The 26,683-nt window shown below is 44.2% G+C and overlaps 1 protein-coding gene and 2 long non-coding RNA genes across 6 annotated transcripts in view; all 3 read left to right on the top strand.

Moving 5' to 3' along the window:
- Positions 1–1,092: 1,092 nt before the first annotated feature.
- LOC309349118 overlaps positions 1,093–26,683 on the top strand; it is a 63,710-nt gene continuing 38,119 nt past the window's right edge. The window contains exon 1 of the long non-coding RNA XR_014159731.1: positions 1,093–2,713. This is a non-coding gene — a long non-coding RNA (uncharacterized lncRNA). The remainder of the gene's footprint in view (positions 2,714–26,683) is intronic.
- Positions 2,922–26,082, top strand: EEF1D (eukaryotic translation elongation factor 1 delta; the record flags this gene model as incomplete). 4 transcript variants are annotated; one of them, XM_081874225.1, is made up of 10 exons in its annotated part: positions 2,922–3,039; positions 4,612–5,870; positions 7,497–7,620; positions 12,154–12,225; positions 19,492–19,563; positions 20,741–20,840; positions 21,054–21,157; positions 22,438–22,710; positions 24,302–24,496; positions 25,991–26,082. In XM_081874225.1, 9 exons carry the CDS (start codon positions 4,612–4,614, stop codon positions 26,027–26,029), a joined length of 2,238 nt encoding a protein of 745 aa, XP_081730351.1. In that variant the 3' UTR covers positions 26,030–26,082. The 4 variants fall into 4 exon arrangements, with proteins under 4 accessions (XP_081730351.1, XP_081730353.1, XP_081730352.1 ...); XM_081874227.1 differs by lacking the exons at positions 2,922–3,039; positions 12,154–12,225; XM_081874226.1 differs by lacking the exons at positions 2,922–3,039; positions 19,492–19,563.
- On the top strand, positions 15,045–19,132 carry LOC309349116. Its single transcript, XR_014159729.1, has 2 exons — positions 15,045–15,157; positions 17,829–19,132. It is a non-coding gene; the product is annotated as an uncharacterized lncRNA (long non-coding RNA).

Here is a 26,683-nt window from a genome sequence, read left to right as displayed (position 1 = left end):
GTGCTCTGGTCCAGGAGGTCACGAAGAGTCGGACATGACCAAATGACTAAACAACAACAGTCATAATACATTTTCCTTTTCATTATGTGGGCTTCTGAGGGATTCTCTATTATGGTAGCCTCTTGCCGTAGAGGGTGGAACTTTCGTGTTACATACAGGGGAGAGAGCTACCCTTTGGGAGTGGAGCAGGTTTTTCAAGAGTCAAACCCTTTCTTGTTGTGCTGTGTTTCAGATGTTTCCACTTCTGCACAATGCCATAAACAGCTTCTACTTGTCTTGTAGGATTGTGCTGTGATGATGGGTTTTAATCCCTTGGTGGCTTTACTCTTTGGCTAGTACATTTCTGGAAACAAAATCATCTTAACCTTCCTGTTTTCTGTCTTTCTTTCTTAATGCTATCCTAGGAACTAAAAAAGTAAGTACTTGCTCACAATATTCTTGGTCCTTTGCTTGCTTGACTTACTCGAATGAAAAGTGATGCCCAGTAAGGCAGATCTACTAGGCTTGTATTTAATAGCAATTGTGGCATTAAGTATTTATATCGTACTTGTGTCTTTCATTTTGATGCTAAGGCTTTTGTGGAGGAGTGGATAGCATCTTATTTCAACAAAAACAGCAGGAATGCAAAATTACTACTGTCTTCCATCATCTACATCCTCCTAATGGAAAATATGTCCTCTGCCGCTGATAATCTGAGGTGTATTGCCTGTTAGACAATTGTATATTGGTTTTTTGGGACGTGGGTGGCGCTGTGGGTTAAACCACAGTCTAGGACTTGCCGATCAGAAGGTCAGCGGTTTGAATCCCCGCGACGGGGTGAGCTCCCGTTGCTCGGTCCCTGCTCCTGCCAAACTAGCAATTCAAAAGCACCTCAAAGTGCAAGTAGATAAATAGGTACCTCTCCAGCGGGAAGGTAAACGGCGTTTCCGTGCTCTGCTCTGGTTCGCCAGAAGTGGCTTAGTCATGCTGGCCACATGACCCGGAAGCTGTACACGGGCTCCCTTGGCCAATAAAGCGAGATGAGCGCCGCAACCCCAGAGTCGGTCACGACTGGACTTAATGGTCAGGGGTCCCTTTACCTTTACCTATATTGGTTTTAGATTTTACCCAGCTCTTTTACAAAAGCTTGGTAGCAACTCCTGAAAGAATAAGTGATTAACAGAATACCACATTAAAATTTAAAATAAATCCACATTAGCTTTACTATGGCTGTTGAAAACCAGCTTAACCAAGAAAGCTTTTTCACGCTGCCAGAAGGTATTCATGCTTGACATATCTCTATTGTGATTTCCACAACTGTGTAGTGACTGCTGATTAACCTCGCAATATATATAATTACCGCTCACACTAGGTGTCATGTACAGTACAGATCTGGAGGCATTCCTATCGCAACCGGTAGGATCAGAGGAGAGGGTAAGGCCCACGCTATTAAACTTTTATAACCATAATCTTAGCATCTCTCAAACAAAAAAAAATAGTAATTAATTATATTAAACTTAAAATATGCATTTAAATAACCCCACCTAGTGTAAAATATTGCCTCCTTTTTGAAACAGTAGCTTCGCTCACTGGCTTAAAGCAATTGGCTCTAATTCTGCTAATCCCAGAATAAGATGGAACATTTAGGGGGAACACCATGTAAGCACCCTTTCTTTCTAAGGATTTGGGTTTTCAAACAAAATTGTCTATGCAGTTCATGTAGTAAAATCATGCCCATGTCTCAAAGTGTGAGATAATCCAAGTCATAACTGAAATAATTTCACAAATATATTTACTGCTACTGAATCCTTTTAGCTAATAGCTCCTCTCATAAAATTTTCCAAAGCGATAGCCCCAATATTTAGCATTTTGTAAGTCACCTGATTTTGACCTTAGGATGGAAGGGTCACTGCTTCTGTTATGTGCTCTTTGACACTTAAGGCAACTGGAGAATAATAAAATTAAACTCTTCTCCCTGCCCGCCCCCCACTAACTGTTCCTTCTCAAAATATGGCTCTTTTCTCCAAATTTAATTCAAGTAATTTGTGGCTGTGGAAGAATCCTATCTATCCCTTGTGTCTTTTGTCAGCCTTTTGTTAAGATCCTTGTTTTTCCCCTTCTCCAGCTCTTTCCCCTCACCCAAAACTGTAGATTACTCTTTTACGATGTTGGATGCTGCTTCTATTTCTAGGAGAAGCTTTAATATTCCAAATTCATCCCAAATCCCTTGCACTTAGTTAATGGCTACATCAAAAGGTTGTGGAAGAGTTACCATGAGTGCAAGCACTGTTCCCACTTTGCTCCTCCCATAATACAAACTGGAAAAGCAAACCACAATTTCTGGCTTAGCACGGTGTTCGGATGAGGGATCATGGTTTATTTCACTCTCCCCCCAAAATAAAATAAAAAATCTACTATGTGAATCCTAAGATGTGCATTTTGTTTCTTGGCCATGGCTTGTTTGAGCGACACAGACCACAATCCCTGGTTTGGACGTAATGCTAAGCAAGGAATCATGGTCTCTCCTGCTAGTACTAATGGAGCAACAAAATGGAAACTATCTCCACCTTGACAATAAACCATTAACTATGGTTTACACTGATGTGCGAATGCAGCCACGGTTTCATGCAGCTTCTGACATGTATGGGACAACTGGCTAATTCCCTTTTTATGCAACGATAAAAATTCATTAAAACTAGGATTCTGAGGTTACTGTAAATATGGGACCTACTTTGTGTGATGTGCTGGAAATGTGCAGTGTACCTGTTTCGACATTCATTATATGCACTGGGAGGCCATGTGCAAGGAGAGGCAAGAGGTTTACTCCCATCAGTCACTACTATTCATCCCCTGAGATGGCATTGTGATGTCATTGCCGTTCACTAGTCACAATACCCTAGAGATTTTACACAAAGGAGACTCCCTTGACCAAGTCCATATAGCTCCCAGCTTTTCAACATCTTGATATGAACTTGTTTTCAATGGGGTCAGGGCTCGACTTTTAAGAAGTAAAAATTTCCATTTTTTTTAGAACGAGCATTCCATTTCAAGTCACCAATAGTAAGTAGGGAAATTTAAAAATTTCTTTTCAAGAAATAGAACGCTCCTTTAAAAAATGATCCTAGTTTTGGGGGTGTTCAGTTCTGATATGTCTTTCAAGTTAATTCGCTTACACAAGAATTACACTTCAGTCCACAGTGATAGACCAAATATTTAATACTGTACCAAGAGCATAGATTTTAAACCACATGATAAATTTCAAAAGTTTGGATTTCATTAATAGCATAAATATGGGCACAAATCATACCAATCACTGCTTTGAACCAAACTAAACCTCAGTAGGGCTTTCATGAGATGTAGATTGGATTATGACCATCAGCTGCACACTCTGATATTCTAAATCTGAGGTCAGTTACTCCCTTTGGAGTTGTTGGACAGTTGCTACTGATTAATTTATTCATATTCCGACATCCTCTTGCAAAAGGAGTATGAAGTCCTAAACAGTGCTCATTTACATTTTAATAACTGATGCTACTTGGATATATAGAATGTGACTGATAACATTGGTTTAGATAATAAGTTTTATCATTTGAGCCTCATGAATAAAAGACCATCCACAATGCGTATGTTGATCCCAGCCTACAAATGAACAGTGAAATTGATTTGCTAATTTTGAGAGACTTGGCCAACATCTGCTAGACAGTCTGTGAACTTTGAAAAGCCCTTTGTTGGCTCTGGGAGGGCTAATATTGCCTAATCCACAAATTCTAATCCAAAATACAGCAATTACTTGATCTACTTTGCCTCTGCCATTGTGTGTGATGATGTCCTATGTGGTGGTACCTCGGTTTTTGAACGTAATCCATTCTGGAAGACTGTTCAACTTCCCAAACATTTAAAAACCAAAGCATTCATTTCCGGAAGTATTTATGTCCTGAAAACTCAATACGGAAGCCGCGTGGCATATTTGGCTTCCGAAAAGCGTTTGAAAACCCAAAGCAGTTACTTCCGGGTTTTGGGCGTTCGAAAACTGAAATGTTTGACTTCCGAGATGTTAAAAAACCTAGGTACCACTGTATATTCCAGTGAACATGATGTGCACTGGAAGACAGAGGGTGCAAACCAGATCATTTCATTGCTCTTACGGGTTCTAGTCTGCATCCCAAGATACAGAACCAAATTTATGCTGCATCGAATAAATCTACTCCCCCCCCCCAATTGTGTAACAACAAAACAATTTTGGCATATGAAATGCAGTTTGGGGAGGCAGAGCCTTCTAGAGCAGCTTATTTTGAGCAGCTTTGAAAATTGAGTAATTCAAGCTGTGAATAGAGCACAAAACTCTTAAGCACTCAAAACACTATTGGGTTATATCCGGCTGTGTTTTACTCAGGAGTCAACTAACTGAAATCAGTTGATCCAAGCCAGTCATGTCCATTAATTTCAGTCAATCAGCTCTAGCGTATGACTAGCACTGGATTTTAACTAGGGCTCTGCATATATGTAGGTAGTAGAACCTGAGGTCTTGTAATGAATAGAACCTAACTGCATGCCATTAGTATGTCTTAGGTTTTTCTCCCTTGCAACTATATTACTGTGCTTGTTTCTTAATGCTGCCTCCCTGATTGGAAGATGAGGACAAGGAAGCTGCTTTATCCAGCGGAAAAAGTCTGGGTGGACAAGCACAAGTATGATGAGGCAGAAAGGCTCCACTATGAGAGGGAAGCAACCTTAGCAGCTTCCGCTGCTGGGGCCTGTCAAGAGGTGGTGGCAGTGAACGGCTTCTGCCATGAGGAGGACCCTGTGGAGGAAGAGGTGAAGGGAAACCTGTGGAGGGCAGGAAGCAGGAAGAAGCAAAAGAAAAGGAAGTGCTCCCCCAAACGCAAGCCTTTAGACCCCAAAGTGGACTTTGTCCTGGCCGGGTTACTGGCTGACCGTGTCTGGTTTGACAAACCTCTCTTTGACCGGGCAGAATCAGCTTACAGGAAGAAGCTTGCCGAAATGTTGTTGCAGGAGGCTTCTGAGGGGCTCCCAGCCGCTGAGCAGTCTGCGCTGGTGCCCTGGTCAGAGGCAGAGGTCTTCCAAGGTGATACGAGGCCACAGAGAGACCTGGCTGCCTTGCACTGTGCCCATGGCAGCTTGATGGCCTGCCACCACATCATCCAGGACGTTTGGGTCAACAAGTTCAACTTTGACGACGCTGAGAAGCTGTTTGTCGAAAAATCCCAGTTGGTGGCTCTACCACAGACCCTGGACCTCTCATCCACACCATTGCACAGCGGTAGTGGACTAACACCAGATGAAGGCTATGTGACTGCGCTGCCTACTCCTTCAACACCAGCCCAGCCTGTGGATATCATCGTGGATACCAGTGCGTCCCCAAATCTGCCTGATACTTTGATCCAGCCGGTGAACGGCAAGCCTCAGGTGTCGAGTTTGCAGGCGCTGATCTCGGAGGTGTGGCTGGAAAAGCCTATCTACGATGACGCAGAGAGATGCTTTTACACAAACATGTTTGACGGGCACCCTCCGGGAAAGGTGAGGTTGCAGGAGTGTGGGCGCCCAGAGTCTTCCAAGAGGAGCCGGAAGGACAAAAAGGGCCGTAGCACAGGGAAGCAGGCAGCAGCAGGCAAGAGGGGCAACAACAACATCTCTGCAACGGCACCTCCAGATTCTGCACTCTCACCAGCCACCTGGCATTTCATGCACAAGGACAGCGAGTCTGCGTGGCTCAGCAAACCCACCTACGACAGTGCTGAGGCGCAGTACTACATCTCCAAAGCCTCAAAGCTGGCAAGCAAGCAGGAGAGCGCCGGAATGCCCGAAACGATGTTAGCAAAGCCATCGCAGCCAGCTGCTCTCGCTTCAAGCGCACCAGAGTCTCATGCTAAGTAGGAAACGCTTGTTCTGGGGTAACATTCCCAAACCTAATGGGCCAAGATAGTGTGGAAAAGCTTCTGTATGTAAAACATTGAAATGTGTTGTGTCCCACTGTAGAAAGATGTAAGCGGGCCATAATAGGTTAGAAGGAGGAAGGGAATGGTTTTATGATTTGTCCTCCTCAATTTCTGGTAGTGCTGCTCTGTACTATTTAAGCTTAAAAATTATTCCCATTACTTTTGCAGAGCCTGTTAACTTGTTCAGGGGAGGCATCTGAAATAGGATTTACTATCTCTGTGTTATTATTACTTTTAGGGGATTAGTACCCTGCTCCTCATGCAAAAACCTTCCAACTGACATGCATCAGAAGAGCAATTTGCTTGATTATATATATGTAGAGCATTAAGACGTTCTACATAATTTTATATACACAGGTCACATCTATTTCTCATGTGCCTAATTTGTGGGATCTTTTGCTTTTGTCAGATATGGAAAAGCTTTTTAAAAAATATGACCTTCCCAGATACTGTATCTGACCCTTTCTGGCTGTCTCAAACCCTGGCCGTATTAAGCTGGAACTATACCCTAAAGTGCTTCTTAGCAAAGAATTGTTGTCACTTGAAGGTATGCCGAGTGGTGACTATGGCTTTGGTGGTTTTGGACTGATCTGGAAAGGTTTGGAACATTTATGTGAATGGAATGAACCAAACAGATACCTCTGAAAGGTGCTTCTTTTTGTTGGCTCTGTGTTTCCCTGCAGTTTGTTTCCTGTCAGGTTCTCCCTTTTCCCTCTTCACTTAATATCTTCTATCCTTTGATCCTTTTCTGTGTCACCCTGCCCAATAGTAACCATGTAGCCTCTCCTGCCATGCAGTGAACCTCCCTTAGTTTTGAATTCCACTGCCACTTGCAAAATTCTCACCTCTGTTTATGAAAGCCCCTATTTCCCATCTAGACACCAATTTAATGTTATGCTTCTCTTTTGGCCAGTTTACCAAACCATTGTGTACTAGAAGGAAGGCCTCCACAAAAGGGATGGGATGTTTTGCTCTTTAGTAAACTTTGCCCTGGTGCTTGGCTTTGCATTATTTTAAGCAGGTCTATGCTGTGTCCATTGGTGGACGTTAGTTAATGTGGCTCCACAACACTCCCTTTTTTTGCCCATAAGAGTTGAAGTGCAACTTAAAATCATTTACTTAGAATCATTTTGGTGGCTTATTCAGGTGTCCATAGAGCTGGTGTCATAGCTACCCTCCTGTCTGGGCAAAAGAACTCTGCCCATCCCTCCTAGAAAGGCAATGTCAGGAAAGGGTTGTTTGAACATGAGCATATTGAGAAAAAATATTCTTAACTGTTGGTTGGACTGTGTGGATTTCACGTGTCTTGTCTCAGGGTAGTTGAACTGTTTTTTAAAAGAACGCTTATCTTGCAATGTCAAAAAGACTGAACAGGCAACCAAGTGATTGAGCAGTAGGTTCCTAATTGGTCCCATTTACACAAGCCTTCCCATCGGGTAGGGAGGATCAGTGGGATGTGGCCCAGTGGGATGGAAGAGGGAGGTGATGTTTGACTAAGCTGGCCCTAACCGTTGAGCTGAAATATTTCTAGGTATTTATTTAGTCTCCCCCTCTTTTCAGAAACATGGCCGCCAGCTTCCTCATGCATGAAAAGATCTGGTTTGACAAGTTCAAATATGATGATGCTGAGAAGAGATACTATGAACAGAAGAACGGTCCAGCTGCTAGCCCCTCCTGCCAGCAGGTAAGATGCAAGTACTGTTCAGGGGAAACAGGCAGCTTGCTTGGCACAGTCCTTCTGGAGCAGGTAGCAATATGGTGGGGGCTCTCTGCATACCTGTATGAAGTCCTTTCCATTAACAATCTCACCACCTACTGAACACCAGATGAGCTTTGCTAGCCTTTGCCTAGCCTCCTGCTAATCAGATGTCTGTGGGAAGCCTATAAATGGGGCTTGAAGGCAACAGCCACCACCTGCTAGTTCCTGACCACCACCAAGTAACTGATATATTGCTTGGTACCTGTAGGATCTATGAAACAATACCCTACGTAGAGTGCCTGTCACATTATTCTTGGAGCACCAGACGTCTTAAAATTCTCTTCCTGCCTATCATCTCCTTGTCAAGCACTGGGCTTTTGCCTCTGGTTGCAGAACAATCGCCTTTACCCCACCCACCCTACTCTATGGTACAAGTGAATCCAAAACATGTTATTTCCCAATGGGATGCACTGCTTTGAGAGGGCAAGATCTCCTTTCCCTGGTGCGTTTCCAGGGAAGAAGAGCTCCTCAGCTACTGTACAGGTGTTGTAGTTTGAGTACTACAAGAGGTAGTGATTGCCAAGCAGGTAATTTCCAGTTTAGCTCCATTCCACATTCATTACCCCTTGCCCCTCGAACCTTGCATTCTTTGCACTTCTAAATGTTTGTCCTTGAGAGTGCTGGCTAGGGTAGAACAGTGTGCATTAAAATAAAATTTTGAGCTATTTGAAAAGGAAAAGGAAGCCATATTAGCTGCATTCGGGTGCAGTGCTAACGTATGACTTAACGATATGAGGCTGCACCATGGTGAGGTTTGGTCTCATGTGTGCAAGGGGAGAGAAAACTTTACTCTTCCAGTTGTGCTTTGTGACAAAGCACAATTCTCTCCTCCCTCCCGCCCCCAAATATATGCAACTGGCTTGTCCAAGTAGTGGCAAACCAGGATCTGATCGTGGTTTGATAATCCCAGTTTAACCATCTGTAGTTTCTTACAAAGAGAAAACGAATGCTTCAGATTTTCTCCTTTGTAGGTGAAGGGCTGGAAAGGCCTGTTATGACACATTCCCATATTGCTAAGCCAGGGATGGGGGACATTTTTGGCCTGGTGGCCCAGATCTACAATTCTCTTTTGTGCACCCAGACTAAACAGGACTGAACACTCCGCACATCAGCTGGTGAGAGGGGAATGGAATCCGGCTGTGCCTGTCTGCCCCATACCTGATGTCACATAGGATGTTTGGTGTGGGGCAGGTGAGTGTGATTTCAGGGAAATGATATTGCAGGCCAGATGGTGGTCTAGATTTGGCCTGTGGACCAGAGGTTTCCCACTCCCGTGCTAAAACGTGCTTTAGTGTTCCATCTGAATGCAGCCACTGACTGATTTAAGCTGTTTCCCAATAATCCAGGTTACTCTGAAAGGACAGAGTAGGAACAGCATTGCCTCCTTGGCATTGAATAATGGAGATGAGAGGCAGGATTCAGTAGTGTTGGTAAGCTTTTATAGGCTGCAAGAAAACAGCTGTATAGCAGGGAGCAAAGTTTTGTGACTGAGCAGGTTCCATAGAGGTTGCTGTTGACTCTGTTATAGAAGATGGCTTGTAAGGAAGGGAGAAGGTGAAGGAAATTCTTGCACGTTCTTTCTTACGAATGTTTGCCGGCCGTTATGAACAGCATTTGTTGGACACCGGCATACTCCCCTCTTCCTCACAACCTGCAGCACTGCTTTTATTTGTGGAAGCTCATCTAAAACCCACTGTCTCTGTACATGCAAGAAATTTCCCCTCTCTTTTCTTGCAATCGTAGAAAAGTTTATCTAGGCCCCTCCCTAAGGGTAATAGAGTCAAAGTCTCCAGATTAGACCAAACCGAAATTAAAGTTCTGACTCAGCAGCAGCACAAAGACTTGCAGCGGTGTCAACTGAATTTCTGCAAATTCGTCCAGGTTAGGGTGGAAACCCTTAATGTAGTGACTGGGCCCCCACAAATATGTAAAAATGCAAAACTGAAAGATGGTTGAAATCTGCAGGGCTTTTCAAAAATAATTCCCTGGGTGGTAGATCTGTTCAGCTACATTTGTGCTGCCTTCAGTAGTTACATGATTGTAGGAACTAGAAATGCTGACCTGTGCGCAGTTGTGCACATGGTACAGGCTTTCATAGGGGCAGGCTGTGAGTGAAGCAGAGGGCTCTCTTTTCTCTGGTAAGCAGGAGATCAAGTGAAGTTTGCCCCATATCCAGAAGCAGCAGCTTCTAAGTATTCAGTCTCCCAGGGCTTATTCTCCAAGCTGCTTTGTTAGTTAGTAAGAAACTTGAAGCAAATGAGACCGACATTCATTGGGGCAGTGAAACTGATAAGCGTCTTCTTTAAATAGGCTGACTTTCCTACATCTTGAGAACATGACAGTGTGATGGCCTATACAGTGGTGCCTCGCAAGACGAAAAGAATCCGTTCCGCGATTCTCTTCGCCTAGCGTTTTTTTCGTCTTGCGAAGCAAGCCCATTGACAGCTTAGCGGATTAGCGCTATTAGCGGTTTAGCGGCTTTTAGCGGATCAGCTGATAAGCGGCTTAGGAAAAGGGGGGGGGAAGGGGGGAACCCGCAGAAACTCTCAAGACATTTTCGTCTTGCGAAGCAAGCCCATAGGGAAATTCGTTTTGCGAAGCGCCTCCAAAACGGAAAACCCTTTCGTCTAGCGGGTTTTCCGTCTTGCGAGGCGTTCGTCTTGCGGGGCACCACTGTACTTGTAATGTCTAATAAAGATTTGGCGAAGTAAGTGGAGAACGTGACAGTTTAGAAAGATGTTGGCTCTTGCCAGGAAGAATTAGACTGGTGCTTTCCAGGGCCCTGTTTTCTTTTGGGGTTTTTTTAAACACATCAGGGCCTGCCCAGCAGTGGATGCCACAAGAGAGACTGAAGTGTGCCTTCAGTATTCACCAATCCAAGCACGGATTCTTTGACGCAGCTTGCACTATCACTAGTCACAGGGGAATCCTAGAACACCCAGCGGTGGCCAGAAAGTTCTGTCCCATCCCTGAACCCTAACTGAATGGACAGGCAGGTGGGTGCAATATGGGAAAACAGCATAGACTTGGCTGTCCCACAGTTCTAAAGAACTGGTTGAGAAACTACACACCTTCCTGCATTGCAAATAACTTGACAGTTATTTGATTCTGTGATTCTGTTTTTTTTTTTTGGGTATAAGACTGAAGTTTGTGTCCAATTTTTTAAAAAAAACCTGTGCCACAGGTGTCAAAGGTTTGGGGAAATGTTCATGTAGAATCTGATGCATACTAATCTCAGTTTAGTTTGTGTGGAGGGCTTCAGATGCATGGCCTAGACAGTGTGATTGCCACCATTAGAACAGCACAGCTTTCATGATTTAACAGCAGTTGTTATGCCAGAAGATACAGTCTAGATTAAAGTTAAACCCAGCATCAGGTCAGCACGAGGAAACTTATGTTCAAGGCTCTGAAGTGTAGATTGGAGTACCCCACACAGAATTTGGTATCCTGAAAAATTTCACCTAAAAACGTTTCTAGTCACAATGGTTGAGAGGCGCTTGCTAACACATGACCAGTTGCTGGAGAAAGACTCAGATGAGAGGGCACCTGGTTTGCCAGCAGCTGCTGCATCAGTGCTTGGCCCAACTCTGCCCCCCGTCTCATGGCTTCCTTATCATGTTATACATCTAGCCCAGGTGTGCTTGCCATCTCCACCATGTTTCCAATTCTGTCACCATCATTCTTGATGTGGTTTGGGAGATGCCAGTTTTTTTGAAAGCCTGGTGTTTAAGAGCAGAATCTTGTTCAAAACCAAGTATATTCAAATTTCATAATCTAGGCCAGTGTTTCTCAAACGTGGGTCTCCAGCAGTTGTTGGACTACAACTCCCGTCAACCCTGACCACTGGTCCTGCAAGCTAGGGATCATGGAAGTTGTAGTCCAAAAACAGCTGGAGACCCAAGTTTGAGAAACACTGATCTAGACCAAAGAATGCAAGTCTCAGTTCAGGATATGCAGCTGCCCTGCCTTTGATGTAAGAAATTTATTGTGTCTATAAACCCACTCTATTTGCATAGGGTGGGTAGCAGCAGTATAAAAAGCACTTTTGTCAATTCGAAATCTGCATGTGCACTTTCTATGGAGAATAGGGTCACTGACCCAGACACTGACTTGGGTATGGCTGTGTCATGAATAGCTACACCCGCTTCTCTGATGCAAAAGTTGGTGGGAAGTTGGAGCATCCCGGTGGCTGCTGCCTGGATCCTATCCTGCAGCTTATTCCAGAAGACAGTCTGGATATAGCTGCCGACAACATAGTTGTTTCATTTTGCGGATGGATTTTTACGCTCACTAATTTTTTTTCAATGGCTGACTGCTCTCGTACACAGTTAAAACACTTTCCCTTCTTTCATGTGATCCACCCTCAGTAATTTCTCCTGTATCTGTTTGTGCCTTTTAAAAAAGAACAAAAAAACAAACAAAAAACCAAACACTTGGTTCTTTCTGCACTGTTTGCAGGAGAACGGAGCCAGCACGATCCTACGCGACATTGCCAGAGCCAGGGAGAATATCCAGAAGTCGCTGGCCGGAGTGAGTACCTGGGCGCTCTCTCACCAGCTGGCTAACTGCATTCATTTTTCCTAGCTATGGCATATCTCACAGATATAACTCCCCCTGCTCCTACTGTGATTGATTCCCCACCCCACCCCCAGAGCCTGTGCGTGTGTCGCTTTTCTTAGCATAAGTCAGAGGGGGATGGATGAGGTGGAAAATGAGCTCTGTCATATCATGGCATCCTATTTGTGACATATCTTGCTTGCTCTAGCCAGTTTGCATCTGCAGACTAACCCAAAGTGGAATTGCGGTGTGGCATTCCATCAGCTCATAATTCAGAAGCAGAGCATGCGCTTGGGAGCAGTCATAGGGCGCAGCTTTTGCTGAGGTGCCATTTCAGACGACAGGTGGCAGGTTGCAGCCTTGAATCCAGCCTTGTGATATGTGCTTGTATGTCAGTTCTACTCTAGCTTCTTGACATACATTGGTGGTTGGGAGCTTATAACATGGGGGGTGATTCAAGCATGCATCCCCCCCACCCCGTCTGATCTAGCAAAATAAATTGCATGCACCTTCCTCTGTTTCTGTTCTTTGTGAGCTTAGCATTTGCTTAGCTTCTCACTAACGTAGCACTTTAGGGACAGCAGTCAGTAGGGGCATTTGTGAGCTGAACAGTGAATTTCTTGATCCAGTTTCCATTAAGATATATGCAGAGAGATTGCATTTGCACATTCTGCCTCCGATGAGCTGGTTTGGCTGTGAATTTCAACTCTGAAAGCTGCTGCAGTAGCTTAGCCTGGGTTCACCCAAACAAAGGCAGTTGACTTTCTTTAGCAATCACATTGCTGTTCCTTCTCGGGAGCTTGGAGTCATTTGCACAGGTTCCCAGGCTCTCCAAATTCCTTAGCTTCAGCAATAGAACTGGATCGTATGCAGTTTGCATCAGGAAGGCAAACCTCAGTTTGGTGTTTAGTGTGCACGTCCTCTATAGTTTCCCATAAGGAGAATCTTGTTCAGTCAAGCAGGCAACCAATATCCCAGATTCTTCCCCAGGTAATTTTTTTTAGAAATAAAGTAGCCCTCACCCACATTCTTAGATGAGTGCAAAGTAAAGCCCCCATTCATGCTTTCTCCCCACTCAGTGAGAACAGGAGTTGTTTTTAGGAGTGGCTGTTGAACTGAAGTAATTGTCCGTGTTAACTGTGACCTCAGCTATGGAGTATAGCTAGAGTGTGTAGTGTAGATTTACAGTTTCCAGAAAATTTGAAGCCATGGGGGGGGGGCGGAACTGTGGTTCCTCCCCCTCTCCCAGAAATTGTTGTGCAAAATATGTATTGCATATTAAACCAAAATTTAGTTTGCTGCTTTAAGTACATAAAATGCATCATCTATAACTCAGCATAAGAGTTTGCCCCCCAGATTTCCAATCTTTGTTAGGAAAATTAAAAAAGCTCTCATAGGTGGACAGAAAAAGCTCCTCTTTCCCTTTGTATATATTTTTCTGAGCCTCGTTGACTCTAGTGCTTCTTAATGCTGCCCTCTGCTTTCAGGCAGTAGTCATTAGGATATGTCTTCTGTTTTAGCTTGTGGATCTTAAAAAAGATTAGATTTTTCTGAAGAAGCCAGAAAATCTTATTTGCAGGAGAGGGCATATAGTAAAGCAGTCGTTGGTGGCCCTGTGTGGCATGTGTCTGCTTTCTATTCGCCACAGCAAATTGAGAAAATGAAGCTGTACTGCCTGGGGCTGATGGAAGTTGTAGTCCAAAATAAGTGAATAGTGTCAGGTTGAGAGAGGCTGCAGTAGAGGAATGAGCTGAAGTGACTCATGATGTTAGGCGAGAAGCAGAAGAACGTGGGGTTTGGGGTGCTCCGAGAAGATCCTTCACTTTCAAGGACATACCTTGGAGACTTACAAAAAAGACAAAATAAATTTGCCTCATCTTCTTGCATTTAGCTGGGAACTTCCATTCATTTGCATGGCTTCCTTTTGAAAACAAAAGGGCATCTTTCTTGCTTGATTTCATGCTTGCATTAATGATTAATCTTGGGTGTGTTAATTTGAGCCAGTGAAGGGTTTTATTTATTGACTGAATTTGCATCCTGCCCTTCCTGCCGAAGGAGCCCAGGGCAGTTTTGACTTTGATTTATGCCTGGATGGCTCTGGATAACACTTGGTTGCTTGGCAAGTAGACGCGCGGCATGAGCAAAATAAAAAGCCATTTGCGTCAAGACGCAGCACCTCTTTCCATTTTGCATTTGCATGGTCTCTCTGTTTCAAATAACGGCTATTTTTTGCTTTGTTCTGTTCAGCTGCAGCACTTCTTATTTTCTGCATGTGTGGCGTATTAAATGGGTACGTGTCTTAAGTTGATGAACAGGTGGGGTGGGGTGCCTCACCGTGGGTTTGATTTGACACTCTTTGATTTCACATGGCTGAAGCAGAGAAGAGAGAACAAAAAGTGACTCCCTTGGGCAGGCACAGGCAAACTCGGCCCTCCGGGTGTTTTTTGGGACTACAGTTCCCATCATCCCTGACCACTGGTCCTGTTAGCTAGGGATCATGGGAGTTGTAGTCCCAAAACATCTGGCGGGCCGGGTTTGCCTATGCTTGCCCTTGGGCATCTTCTTGCCTGTTTCCATGCCTCTTAAATTCAGCCCCAAACTATGTGTACTGAATTCAGTACTCTTAAAACTTGGATAGTAAGACAGCCTTGTATTTAACAACTTGCCTGGTGCCTATAGGGGGTTAGGAGTCCCACACAGGTGAGTGAGTAAGCTGGTGCAGAAGGAATGGGTCTCTCCGTTCTGCTTGGTTTCCTTGCCGACTGCAGAAAACGAAGGGGAACTCTCCCCCCCTCTCTTTCTCCCTCTAAGCCCGCTAAGGGGAAACCACCCTCTATTTCTACAGTGATTCACTGCAGCCATCATGGAGACACAAATTGCTAGCCCCTTAGGCTAATAAAAAAAGGTTCAGGCTAGTTCAGGCTCATTTTTATTTGCAATATTTTACTCTGTCTCATCATTGCATAGTGAAACCAGAGCAGGCAATAGTCAAAACGTAAAATTATAAAACAGTTTCCAGTTACAAAGTTAGTAAGCAGCCTGTGGGTCCCCAGATGTTGTTGGACTACAACTCCCATCATCCCTGAGCTCTGGTCTTGCTAGCTAGGGGTGATGGGAGTTGTAGTTCAACAACATCTGGGGACTCACAGGTTGAGAAATGCTGGACAAACAGTCTTGTCCAGGCACCAGAGGAGTCCCATAAAAGCCCGCTGGCAAGTATGTGTGTTAATCTGGCGGTGAAAGATCTTCAGTAGATTATTTCAGCCCTAGTCCCTGGCCTTAACTTGGACTGAAGTGGGTCAAGATAATTGGTTTAGGCAGTGCTGTTTTTCTGGAAAAAAAGATGTCAGAACTCACCATGAACACCTCCCTCATTCTCTTAGAATGGCAATGACGCCCACCTGAGAGATGCTGGAACAGGACTTCCGGGTTAGCGCGAACGGCTAATGGCGGATTCCCTCCGAGCTCCGGAGGGAATCGGCTCTGCTGAGGACGGGTCTTGCCGTGCCGGCGACACGGGGACCCTCAGAAACCGCAGGCGCGGAAGCCTGCGGACTTGGTGACTCGGTGGGCACCTTAAGCGCCCTCCCCGACCCACGAAGAGCCTTTTTAAAGGCTGCGGAGAGGGTACGGAGAGTGGCGTGGTGCTGAGAGTAGACCGCTACCTCAGTAGAGCGAAGCCGCAAGCCATGGCCGGAGAGCGCTGACTTTCTTCCCAAAATTTGGACTGGATAACAAAGGACCCGTGAGTAGTGGAATTTGGACTTTAAAAATTTTATCCTGTGAATTCGGCACGATCGGGGGATGTGTTAAAGGGAAGTCCGCACCCCCTCTACTTATAGACGTTTCAAAGCAAGGAACGGAGAATTAAGGCGGAATGAATACTGTTTTGAGGATTTAAAAGTTTCTCACAAATTTGATAGAACAAGATTTTTGTGCTGGAGAGAAAGGGAATTTGGAACTTTGTGTGTATCCCCCCCAAAAAACCCGGGAGTGTCCTATTTGGGTCCCGGAGGAAGAAGTGAAAGGAGTTTGACAGCTGTCAAAGAAGCTGTCAAACGGGCGGACAAAGTAAAGAATTTTGCTATTTAATAACTCGTGGAATTAAAGCTGATACATTTGGACTGAGGCGATTGGAAACAAAGTATTGATAACAACAAAGTAACAGATTATTGGAAAAGGACTACTAAATAACTGAAAGCCCCCTAGGGGGAATTAGTGACATTACAATGGCTGCAGAGGGAAAATTACTGGCGGAGATAGAAAAAATGTTTTTTCTCGTGGGAATCCTGCAGGAGCAGAGTATGGCTTTGAGTAAAGTTTTTATGACCTTGAATCCTGAAACAAACAACTCTGCTGAATGCACAAAGGAGATGTACGATAAAAATTCTGCAGCTGAGCAGGAAGAGATGCCTTTGGAATTGACAGAGAAAAAAGAAGGAGTTCAGACACTACAAGTGGAAAATATCAACCAGAAATCTGCAGCGTTAGAGTATGAGCAAGAAGACCTCTGGATTACAGATCTGCGAAAGATGAGAAAGAAGAAGAGAGAAGCCCCTGGAGTACTTGGAATATTAAAACTAGAAAGAACAAAGCAATATGATTGGGACTTTTCTCTTGAGTATGGAAAACTAGATGGTCTTTCGCAGCAAACACTCTTCAACATTCTGAATGAAAGAAAATATGATCTGACTCTGACTGAACTCCTTCGGGGTCTTAGGACCATCAAAGAGGACTACCAATATAGCTGGCAGAGAGGGACTGACAGAGAATCAGACGCCTCGGACGTGAGGAATCCGGGCTAGAAATATTTTTTGTTTGTTTTCTGGACATTTGTCTAGGAAGGGACAGAAACCGGGGCAGGGGGGGGAGAGAATAGAATTATAAAATGTTATGTTTTGTTTTACTTGGTCAATGTGACCTATAATTAATATAATAAAGGGAAAATTTGTGAAGGGGAAGTTAGATCGACCTTAAAAAAAAAGAAATTAATGATTATAAGAGAATTGGATAGTTGAATACAGATAAACAAAAGATTTTAATTTTTAAAAGCAATGTGAATATCTTTAAGAGGTTAGGTAAGAACTTGCTGAATTAATTTTGGAATTGGGATGTAAGAGGAGGGGGTGGGGGGAAGTCAATGAAAGTGGGTAAAGAAACTTAGGGTATGTAATTGTATTTGTGTGTTTGTTTGTCTTTGTCTTTGTGTGTGTGTCTGTTGTTATAAAATGTAAAAACCCAATAAAAATTATTTAAAAAAAAAAAAAAAAGAGATGCTGGAACTAAGCAAGTTCCGGCTGGAAAAAAGCCCTGGTCTAGGAGATAGTTTGGCCTTAATTGCATATGGTAGAATTCAAGATCTGAAACAGTTAGTCATCCCTGCTTTTAAAAAAAACATTTGGTAATTGTAGGTCCTTTAGCTCCTTAGCTAAAGGTCCTTTAGCTCATTAAAGCTGTGGGGTTCCTATTAAAGCATTTGTTTGGAAGATTTATAGACCACTAAATATTTGACAATTTTTAAAAGGATTTCCCATCCTGTTTCTTTTGCATTTCCTTGAACTAATCTCCATTGTTAGACTTTGGTAGCCAGGCTACCACCAAATGCGGAGGGTACCAGATTGACCAAGGCTGTCTGTTAAAATTGCCTAGATCAGTGCTGCAGGCTTCTCCAGGGCAAGAGAAGGGGATTTGTGGTGGTGGCTTGTGAGCACAGCGTAAGAGTTTTGTGGGTGTGTTTTTCTTCTTTGTTGTGCATTTGATTTCTCTGGCTGCTGTAACACTCTTTATTTTTAAAGCAATTTGCCATTCTTCCCCTGCTCATTAAAGGGAAGGACTGATTATCCTGATGGGCTTCCAAAACTTGTTCTTCCACAACTTGTTCTCTGAATTGATGTAATTGTGCTGTCCCAAATGTTCCAGCTACAGCACACCAAGCTTCCTAAGTGGTTTTTTTTTTTTTTAGAGGAATAAACAAATTTTGGTGACTTAGGCCTAGTGCTAAGTGTAACATGAACTCATTTTGATTAGGAGGGTCAGTTACAGCATGTTTAAAAATAAAAAATAACCAGGCTACAAATGGAGCTGATGATCAATGTACTTTAATAATTCAAGGAATGGCAGATACAAAATGCAGAGCTATGGCAGTACTAAGAGATGGAGAGGCAAGTTGCAAGGCAAAACTGGATTAAAAAAAACCTGCAACAGAACCACAAATAAAAATTTAATGCCGAAAAGAGCGGACATTTTCATTTGGGAAATAGAAAGCTGCCATATATCAAGTCAGAACATTCTTCCATCCCGACTGCAGCTCTCCAGGATTTCAGATAGGAGACCCTCCCAGTCCTATCTGGAGTTGTGGAAGGTTGAATCTGGAACCTTCTGCATTCAAAGCATGTATTCTACCACTGACCTTTGGCCCTTCACCATTGTCATAATATGCAACATCTGACAAAGGTAGGAGGAGTCGTGGCATACATGGAGATGGTGCCAATGGTGCAAAATTTAAGAATCATTCTAGGAATCTATGGTATAAACAGGTTGTGAAAACAGTCACTTGCAAATGTGTCTACACGCTGCTCACCTCAGACTCCAAATCATCTATGAACAAGTTATACAGCATCATTCCCCATAAATAACCTCTGGGGATTTTCCCCATCACCATTCCTCCCTCCATCACAGTAATTCTCCACCTACTTCCACTTTCAGTTTCTTGAATAGTTCTCTTACCTCCTAGCTGAGGTTACCTAGGGACTTAAAATGTATATGGATTGTTTTCACATGTTTGTGTCTGAAATAATCCTGGCTGTTCTGCTAAGCCTAATGGCATTCCAGTTGCCGTGCCTATGGCTAAATTGCAAGTTGCCTTAACTATTTAACACAGAACTTTCTCTGCTAAGCTATTTCTGCCATTTCCATGTCGGGACAAGTTGATAGTGTGAGCAGCTTGTTTTGGGCTGGAATGGTAGGATTTGCTATCTCTGGTTAGGCAGACAAGACCAAATCTGTGCCCTGACCCTAGTTGAAAAGAACAGAACTTTGAAGCTTAAACTCATTTTTATAAATGCACCCCAGGTTACTCTCTTACTCTCAGAATATTGATTTTGCTTAACTTTTCTTACCTAGGCATGTTTTCCTGCATGTGGGTTTGACTGCTCTGCTTAGCTGCCCACATCTGCATGAGTGACCAGAGTAAACCGTGTATTTATTTTTTTTACCATAAAATACTCTTGCCCTTTCCAGCTCAAGACAGTTTTGCAAAACCCCCACGAAGCCCCTCCAGCACGTCGCAAGAAGCAGTCAGGTCGTGCGACTGTAAGTCGCTTTTGGGGTGGGGGGAGCACAACAACCTGTTCGTTTGTCTGCCAGGATCAGTCCTTGCTCCTGCGTAAGGCCCTTCCTCTGCCTGTTCCCCATGCTGCCATTGTGCTGCTTTGCAAATTCAGTGCCGTTTAATGGTCTAGTTATACATAGTTGTGCTTGTGGAAAATATCCACACAGTTATGTTCAGTTATCCTTCAGGAATGGCTTCTCAAGTGGGGAAAGAGAAACCCTTGGCTATAAAGCTATATTCTAATTTTTAAGTTAGATCTAATTTTTAGAAACATCTATACTACTTAAGCAGCAGAATAACTGAAAATAGTATTCCCTAACCCACATTTCTAGAACCTTTAGCTATAAGCTGCCATAGTTGGGATTATATCCCAGTCATAAGATTCTATGGTGCAAGGAACTGGCCGAAGCTCTCACAAGCGGCTTGTAGAAACCCCCTATGATTTCTGATGCTTATCTGTTGCTTGTTCGATGTTCCAGTTTGCTTTTGAAACTCCCCGTTTCAAACACAGTTGTCCATGCAGAGTGGAGGACTGCTGTTTAGGACAGGAAAGTGCCTCGAGTCCTTTTAGGCTCACGGTGCCTTGGATCCTGGCCAAGTTCCCTTGAGAACTTGAGCCATCTCTCCCAGTCTTGTTAAAAAAATTTAAAATGGTCTTCCATCCCTGAGTAGGATAGGTATTCACGTTATTTGCCTTGCATGATGGTGTGATCTTAAGAACAGAATACTGATCATGTTCGGCAGGGTTCCCTCCCCCTTAAAAAGAGGTGCATGCCATACACATACCCCCCCCTTTTGAGACATTCATACACATGCCATGCAAATATTATCGTAATTAAGATATTAGGAGGTACTGCATAGCAGGGACTATTTGACAGCTATGTTTTGTTCTGAATTGCCTAAAAGCCCCACAGGAGCACATATTCAGGAGTTGAGGAACTGTGTACACCACAGTTTCCATCATGGGGCTCAGGCCATGTGCTATTTGTCTTGCACCTTCTGTGTGAAAAAGCTTGGTCCCTGTTGCTCTCTTCAAGGCTTCCCCCATCCATTTCTCTCCTGTCGCTATGGCTCTGTTACGATAGAGCGTCTCTCTTGTCTGATGTGTCGGCAACCGACGGCCTCACCCTTCTCCATACTGTCTGTCTCTTTTTTCAGAGTGTGAGCAGCACCTCTGCAGCAGGACCGGCTGGGGACCAAAGTGAGCTGGTCACCAGGATCGCGACCCTGGAGGCAGAGAATCAAAACCTTCGTTGTGGTGAGTGGCAAAACCAGATTATGACTTGCAACTGACGTGCCAGTAAAATCTTCACATTCTCTTGTTCAGAAGGAGGAGTCTGTGTGTTTTGACTTCCGTCAGCATTCTTCTGATGCTAATACAGTAACTGGCAGGAAGGAAAGCAAAATGCCCCATGCTGTCAATTTTGATCCCATTCATTCAGTGTTCTCTACCCCCCCTCCCATTCTCCAGTGGTTACAGACCTTCAGCTCGCCATCTCCAGACTTGAGAACCGCCTGAGTCTTCTGGAAAAATCATCTACCTCTCATCACCCTTCACCGCCACCACCAACACAGGTAAAACCATTTCTAAACAAACATGCCATTGTATATTTTATCCAGCTGTGGATAGGAATGCTGTGGGGTTTTGGGGGAGTGGTGGCAGTGGGGTTGGGGAAACCTCTACAGGGTGTTTTTATTTAAGCCCCATGGAGAAGTACATAGTCTCAGCCAGAATTTTGTGTGGTAGAAAGGTGGAACCTTATCTGTGGGGTAACGTCATTTGTTTGTTATTGGAGAGCCTTGTTGCAGGAGGGAATTGGCAACGGTGGGCACTTCATCTTCAGCTGTTAACATCCTTCTCATTAAGGAGTGCCAGGGTTTCCCAGAAAATGTGTTTTCCTTTGAAAACTATTCCCTTAATCTGTGTTGTGGGAGTGACTGAGTAAAAACTTTCGTTTTAAGTTTACCTCTTGCACTGGCCTGGGCTGTGATAAGTTACTGTCTACATTAGAAGATCCCTGCTGAGTTATCCCAAAGACCCATTTAGTTCAGCAGCCAGTTCTCAACGCCTACACAGGATCAGAGCACAACAGCACTCTGCGGTGGAAAGCCCAAATGACAGCCCTCTCCCTGTAATTGTCACGAATCACAATCCATTTTGGTGTTTCTACGCATCTTCGTACGTTTCCGAGCACAATTCAAAGTGTTGGTGCTGACCTTTAAAGCCTTAAACGGCCTCAGTCCAGTAGACCTGAAGGAGCGTCTCCACCCCCATCGTTCAGCCTAGACACTGAGGTCCAGCACCGAGGGCCTTCTGGCGGTTCCCTCATTGCGAGAAGCCAAGTTACAGGGAACCAGGCAGAGGGCCTTCTCAGTGGTGGCGCCCGCCCTGTGGAACGCCCTCCCACCAGATGTCAAAGAGAAAAACAACTGCCTGACTTTTAGAAGACATCTGAAGGCAGCCCTGTTTAGGGAAGCTTTTAATGTTTAATAGACTATTGTATTTTAATATTCTGTTGAAAGCCACCCAGAGTGGCTGGGGAAGCCCAGCCAGATGGGCGGGGTATAAATAATTTATTATTATTATTATTATTATTATTATTATTATTATTATTATTATTATTTACTTCTGTTCATTTCAATGGGACTCCTACAGGGTAATATGATGGATTGTGCCCCATGGGTCAAATTGTGCTTGCTTATTGGCTGGCACCGAAAACCCACCCTCTCACACGTCTCCCCGTCCTTTGCCTGTGACCAGAGTTCCTCCGCTCCTAGTGATTACCTCCCCTCCCTTTTGACATTTGCTTTTCGCTTTCCCTTGATGCAAGATTTATTTTGGTGTCTCTTTGAAGCATGTCACTCCCATGAAGAAGGTGGAACCGCTGACCCATTTATCAAGGAAAGTTGAGCTGCCTTCTGCTTCATCTGCAAGGAAAGCAGAGACCTCCGTGGCAGCGGCTGCAGATGAGGACGATGACGACATCGACCTGTTTGGTAGTGACGAGGAGGAGGAAGACCAGGAAGCTGCCAGAGTTCGGGAAGAGCGGCTCAAGCAGTATGCAGAGAAGAAGTCCAAGAAACCTGGCCTGATTGCCAAGTCTTCCATCCTCTTAGATGTCAAGCCAGTAAGCTCTTTTTACCCTTTTCCAATGAGTTAGTGTCATGGGGATAACTTCAGGTTCTCCACTCAACTGGTAAAGTGTATCTTGTGTGAATTGGGTGTTCATAAAGAACTCTCCACCTTAGCCCTTTTTCTCTGCCCTTTTTCTCTCTGTCTCTCACCCTGTCTCTGCAGTCTTCTGGGGTGCTGGAACAAATATGAGGAGAGCTATGAGCATTCCATGTTCTCAGCACTTGATTGTAGATGCAGACCTGAGTGTCCTGAAGTTTGGACGAAACAAATAATGAGCTCTCAAGACTGATGTAGCGCTGCCTTGGAGTACTAGGCCATGGTTAATGGGCGTTGCTTAATAGGGTTCCTAGTGTTTGCTGGTTTGGGCTTCGTGCCTAACTCCAAATTTGGCGCCCCTTAGACTTTTCTGACAAACAAAAAACCCCTGGGTTTGTATCAGATTCAGGGCACTTAGCTCACAAATTCCTTAATACCAAGCATAGGATGAATACGTAGCAAAAACTTAGTGCAGCAGTAATTGGGTTCTCAACTCTCTTTTGTCTTTCTGTGTAATGCTTAGAACCCGTGTCATGGGTATGTCAGATACTCAAATACAAAAATAGAGGAACCACTAAACAGAAACATGCTGATATCAGGGAGTTGGTGTGCTGTAGTTTCACCTTCAAATCCCAGTCACAAGACTTGTTACAACTTTGAGCCAGTCTCCATCTCTTGAGCTAACCCACTTCACAAGAAGGCAGGTGAGGATGAGAAGAGCAGGGCAAGATTGCCCTTTTTGCTGCCCTAAGATTCTTTGGAGAAAGAACAGGATCAAAATAGCACCCAGCGTTTTTACAACCGTTCCATCTGTTTTAGCATCAGGGTACCTCCACAAGGCAGAGATGCGTTCTACACTGTAGAAGGTACCGACTCAAGAGGTCATCTTCTTGCTGTAGCATAACGTATTGAAATGGCAATTATCTAATAATTTTTGCACTGCAAACTTCCCAAGTGAACCTTGCAGCGCAATCATCACTGTACTCTCCATTGAATTGAATTTGGGCTGGAACTTGATTGTACAAGTTTAGGGAAGTTTTTAATGTTTAACAGACCACTGTATTTTAATATTTTGTTGGAAGCAGCCCAGAGTGGCTGGGGAAACCCAGCCAGATGGGCGGAGTATAATTTTTAAATTATTATTATTATTATTATTATTATTATTATTATTATTATTATTTATTACAGTCTCTGTTGTTTATGGCAGACACTTGATTGGCACATGTTTAAGGAAAGGTTTGGGGGTATGTTACATTTGGCAAAAAAAGAGCTCGGTGGAGTAGCTTGAAAACAGGTGAAAGGGAAGATCTAAAGTTTCATAAAATTGCTAACTAGATTTTATTTCTCACCAATGCTGGTAAGCTAATCTACAGTCGTATATGGCTTCTCCATTTCACAGATTTACTTTTGGATAATCTCTGGGAAGTCTTTCATTCCTGCAAGCAACCTTGCACTGCCTTGTGTCAACTGTACTCCCTTGGCTCCTGCATTTTCCTTACTGATTGCATTTCTAACTCCCATTTCCCCCTCTCCTTTCCCTCCTTCAGTGGGACGATGAGACGGACATGGCCAAGATGGAGGAATGTGTCAGATCTGTTCAGATGGATGGTCTGGTTTGGGGAGCCTCCAAACTGGTCCCAGTGGGTTATGGCATCAATAAACTCCAGATCCAGTGTGTGGTGGAAGATGACAAAGTGGGGACAGATATACTGGAGGAGGAAATCACCAAGTTTGAAGATTACGTAAGTTCCCACAGAGGGCTATTTCTCTGGCCCAGTTGCCCAGCCCACAGTGATGTAAGTCTGTATTGTAGAGATGGATAGCCATCCATCATGGATGCTTTAACTGAGATTCCTGCATTACGGGGGGGGGGGGTTGGACTAGATGAGCCCTTGGGGTCCCTTCAAATGATTCTGTGTCCAAGTTGTGCAAGACTCTTAACAAGATCATATCGACCATATTGGAGCTGATCCAAAACAATTGTGGAAGAGGTGGAATTTCATGAACATCCCAAGCTATTTTTGTAGGGAGAGAGCTTTTTTTACCAGGGAGGGTGCTGCAGAGGACACACACTGTCCTGGCATCCTTCTAATTCCCACTCCCAGATGCCTTGAGTGACTAGGAAGAATACAGACCCTTGATTAGGATTACATTAGCAAGAAACTAGGGCAAAAAATTAGGCTTTTGGCAAGAGCTTTTGAGTCTCCTGAAAAGCCCATCTTTGTGCTCAAACTTTTAGAACATTCAGTTCAGCCCCAGACTTTAAAAGCTTGGGTTGAGACTGTTGGCAGTGCCAGAGGCTTATATTTGTGCATTGAGCTTAGGCCTTGCTGGTGCGTTCTCTCAGCTCTTATACCTTCTACTGCTTGCTTCGTCCCAGGGGCAAGTCTGCCATGTTCACTTTGCCAACCTGGTATATACCCTTCATATGTTTCGGACTGATGGTGGCTGTGATCCAAAACATCTGGAGGGGACCATGTGTTGGTGAAAGTAGTATTGGTAATTGAGCATTTGCCTGCTTAAGAGGTTATTGTCTTGTGCTCTCAAGGGTTTATGTACAACAGGCATCCCCGTGGGTTTTTAACCTTAACCTTAAAAACGCTGATGCAAAGTGTTTGACTAAGGCCTAGTGTAGTCACATTAGTAGAACTTGTACAAAACTTCTCGCAGAAATTAGACAGACAGACAAACAGACAGATTCTTTGGATTTGGATTTGATATCCCGCTTTATCACTACCCTGAGGAGTCTCAAAGCGGCTCCCAATCTCCCTTCCCTTCCTCCCCCACAACAAACACTCTGTGAAGTGAGTGAAGCTGAGAGACTTCAGAGAAGTGTGACCGGCCCAAGGTCACCCAGCAGCTGCATGTGGAGGAGTGGGGAAGCGAACCCGGTTCGCCAGATTACCAGTCCACCGCTCTGAACCACTACACCACACTGGCTCTCATTCTGTGTAGCTGCTTATGTACCAGAATGCGATCTGCATAGGTCACTGAAGCTGAGTCCCTCTTAAACCAGCAGCTGTGCCATTAGGTTTCCATGCCTTCAACACACGTCACACCTCCTCCTTAATTATCATGAGGGTTAGGGTTTTCAAACGATGCCTGGATCAGATTTCAGAGTCTGTGGTTTGCACACACAACCCCTTCGCTTAGGCCAGTCTTGGGATTTATTTGTTTTTTTGGCCTGACAGTGCAAAAACTCTTCTCACTTCATTTTTCTCCCTTATGTCTTCCAGGTGCAGAGTGTTGACATAGCTGCTTTCAACAAGATCTAACGGCAAACCTTTACACTTTCTAAAGCTAATAAAAGGTCAAGAGTTGGAGAGCAGTGCTGTGTGAGGACATCTTTCTTTTCTGTTGTAGGAGTTGCTGCTGATCAGAGGGACCAGCCTTTTTCAGCTCTCCTCCTCCAGGGCGCCTCTCTTGTTTTGGAGTTGGTTGAACTTAAATGGGCACTGCCTGGAGAGAAAGGCGCTGGTCCTGTTATGTTTCTTGTGCAAATAAAGTTCCTTTCAGATGACCTTGTCCTGAAGATGTTCCTGCAGCATTGTCCGTGTACGCCTCCCCGGCCACATGGAGAATAGCTGCGTAACATAGGGGTGGTTTGCATTCTCTTATTATAGAGGACACAGTTCATTTGCTTCTGGATAGAATGGAAATTTCTGCATTTAGTGTGTGTGCATGTGCAACCACACACCCACACCCACACCCACAATCAAATGCACAGAATAGGATGGGAGGTACCTGACAGCAGTTGTACAGGTGAAAAGGATTTTGGAAATGGTAATAAGTTGCAAGCTGAACATACGTCTGCAGTTTGTGACTGCAAAAAATATATATAGTTCCAGGCTCTGCATTTTAAGAGCGATGTAGACAAATTGGAGCCATTTCTCAGGGGTTGCTATGACAGTGGTCAGTGGTAGGGAAAA

This window comes from Podarcis erhardii (genome assembly GCF_964252035.2).
Source record: "Podarcis erhardii genome assembly, chromosome: 8".
In the NCBI taxonomy this organism is placed as follows: Eukaryota; Metazoa; Chordata; class Lepidosauria; order Squamata; family Lacertidae; genus Podarcis; species Podarcis erhardii.
The sequence above is the reverse complement of the archived record's forward strand: the minus strand, read 5'-3'. Positions and strand labels throughout refer to the sequence as shown.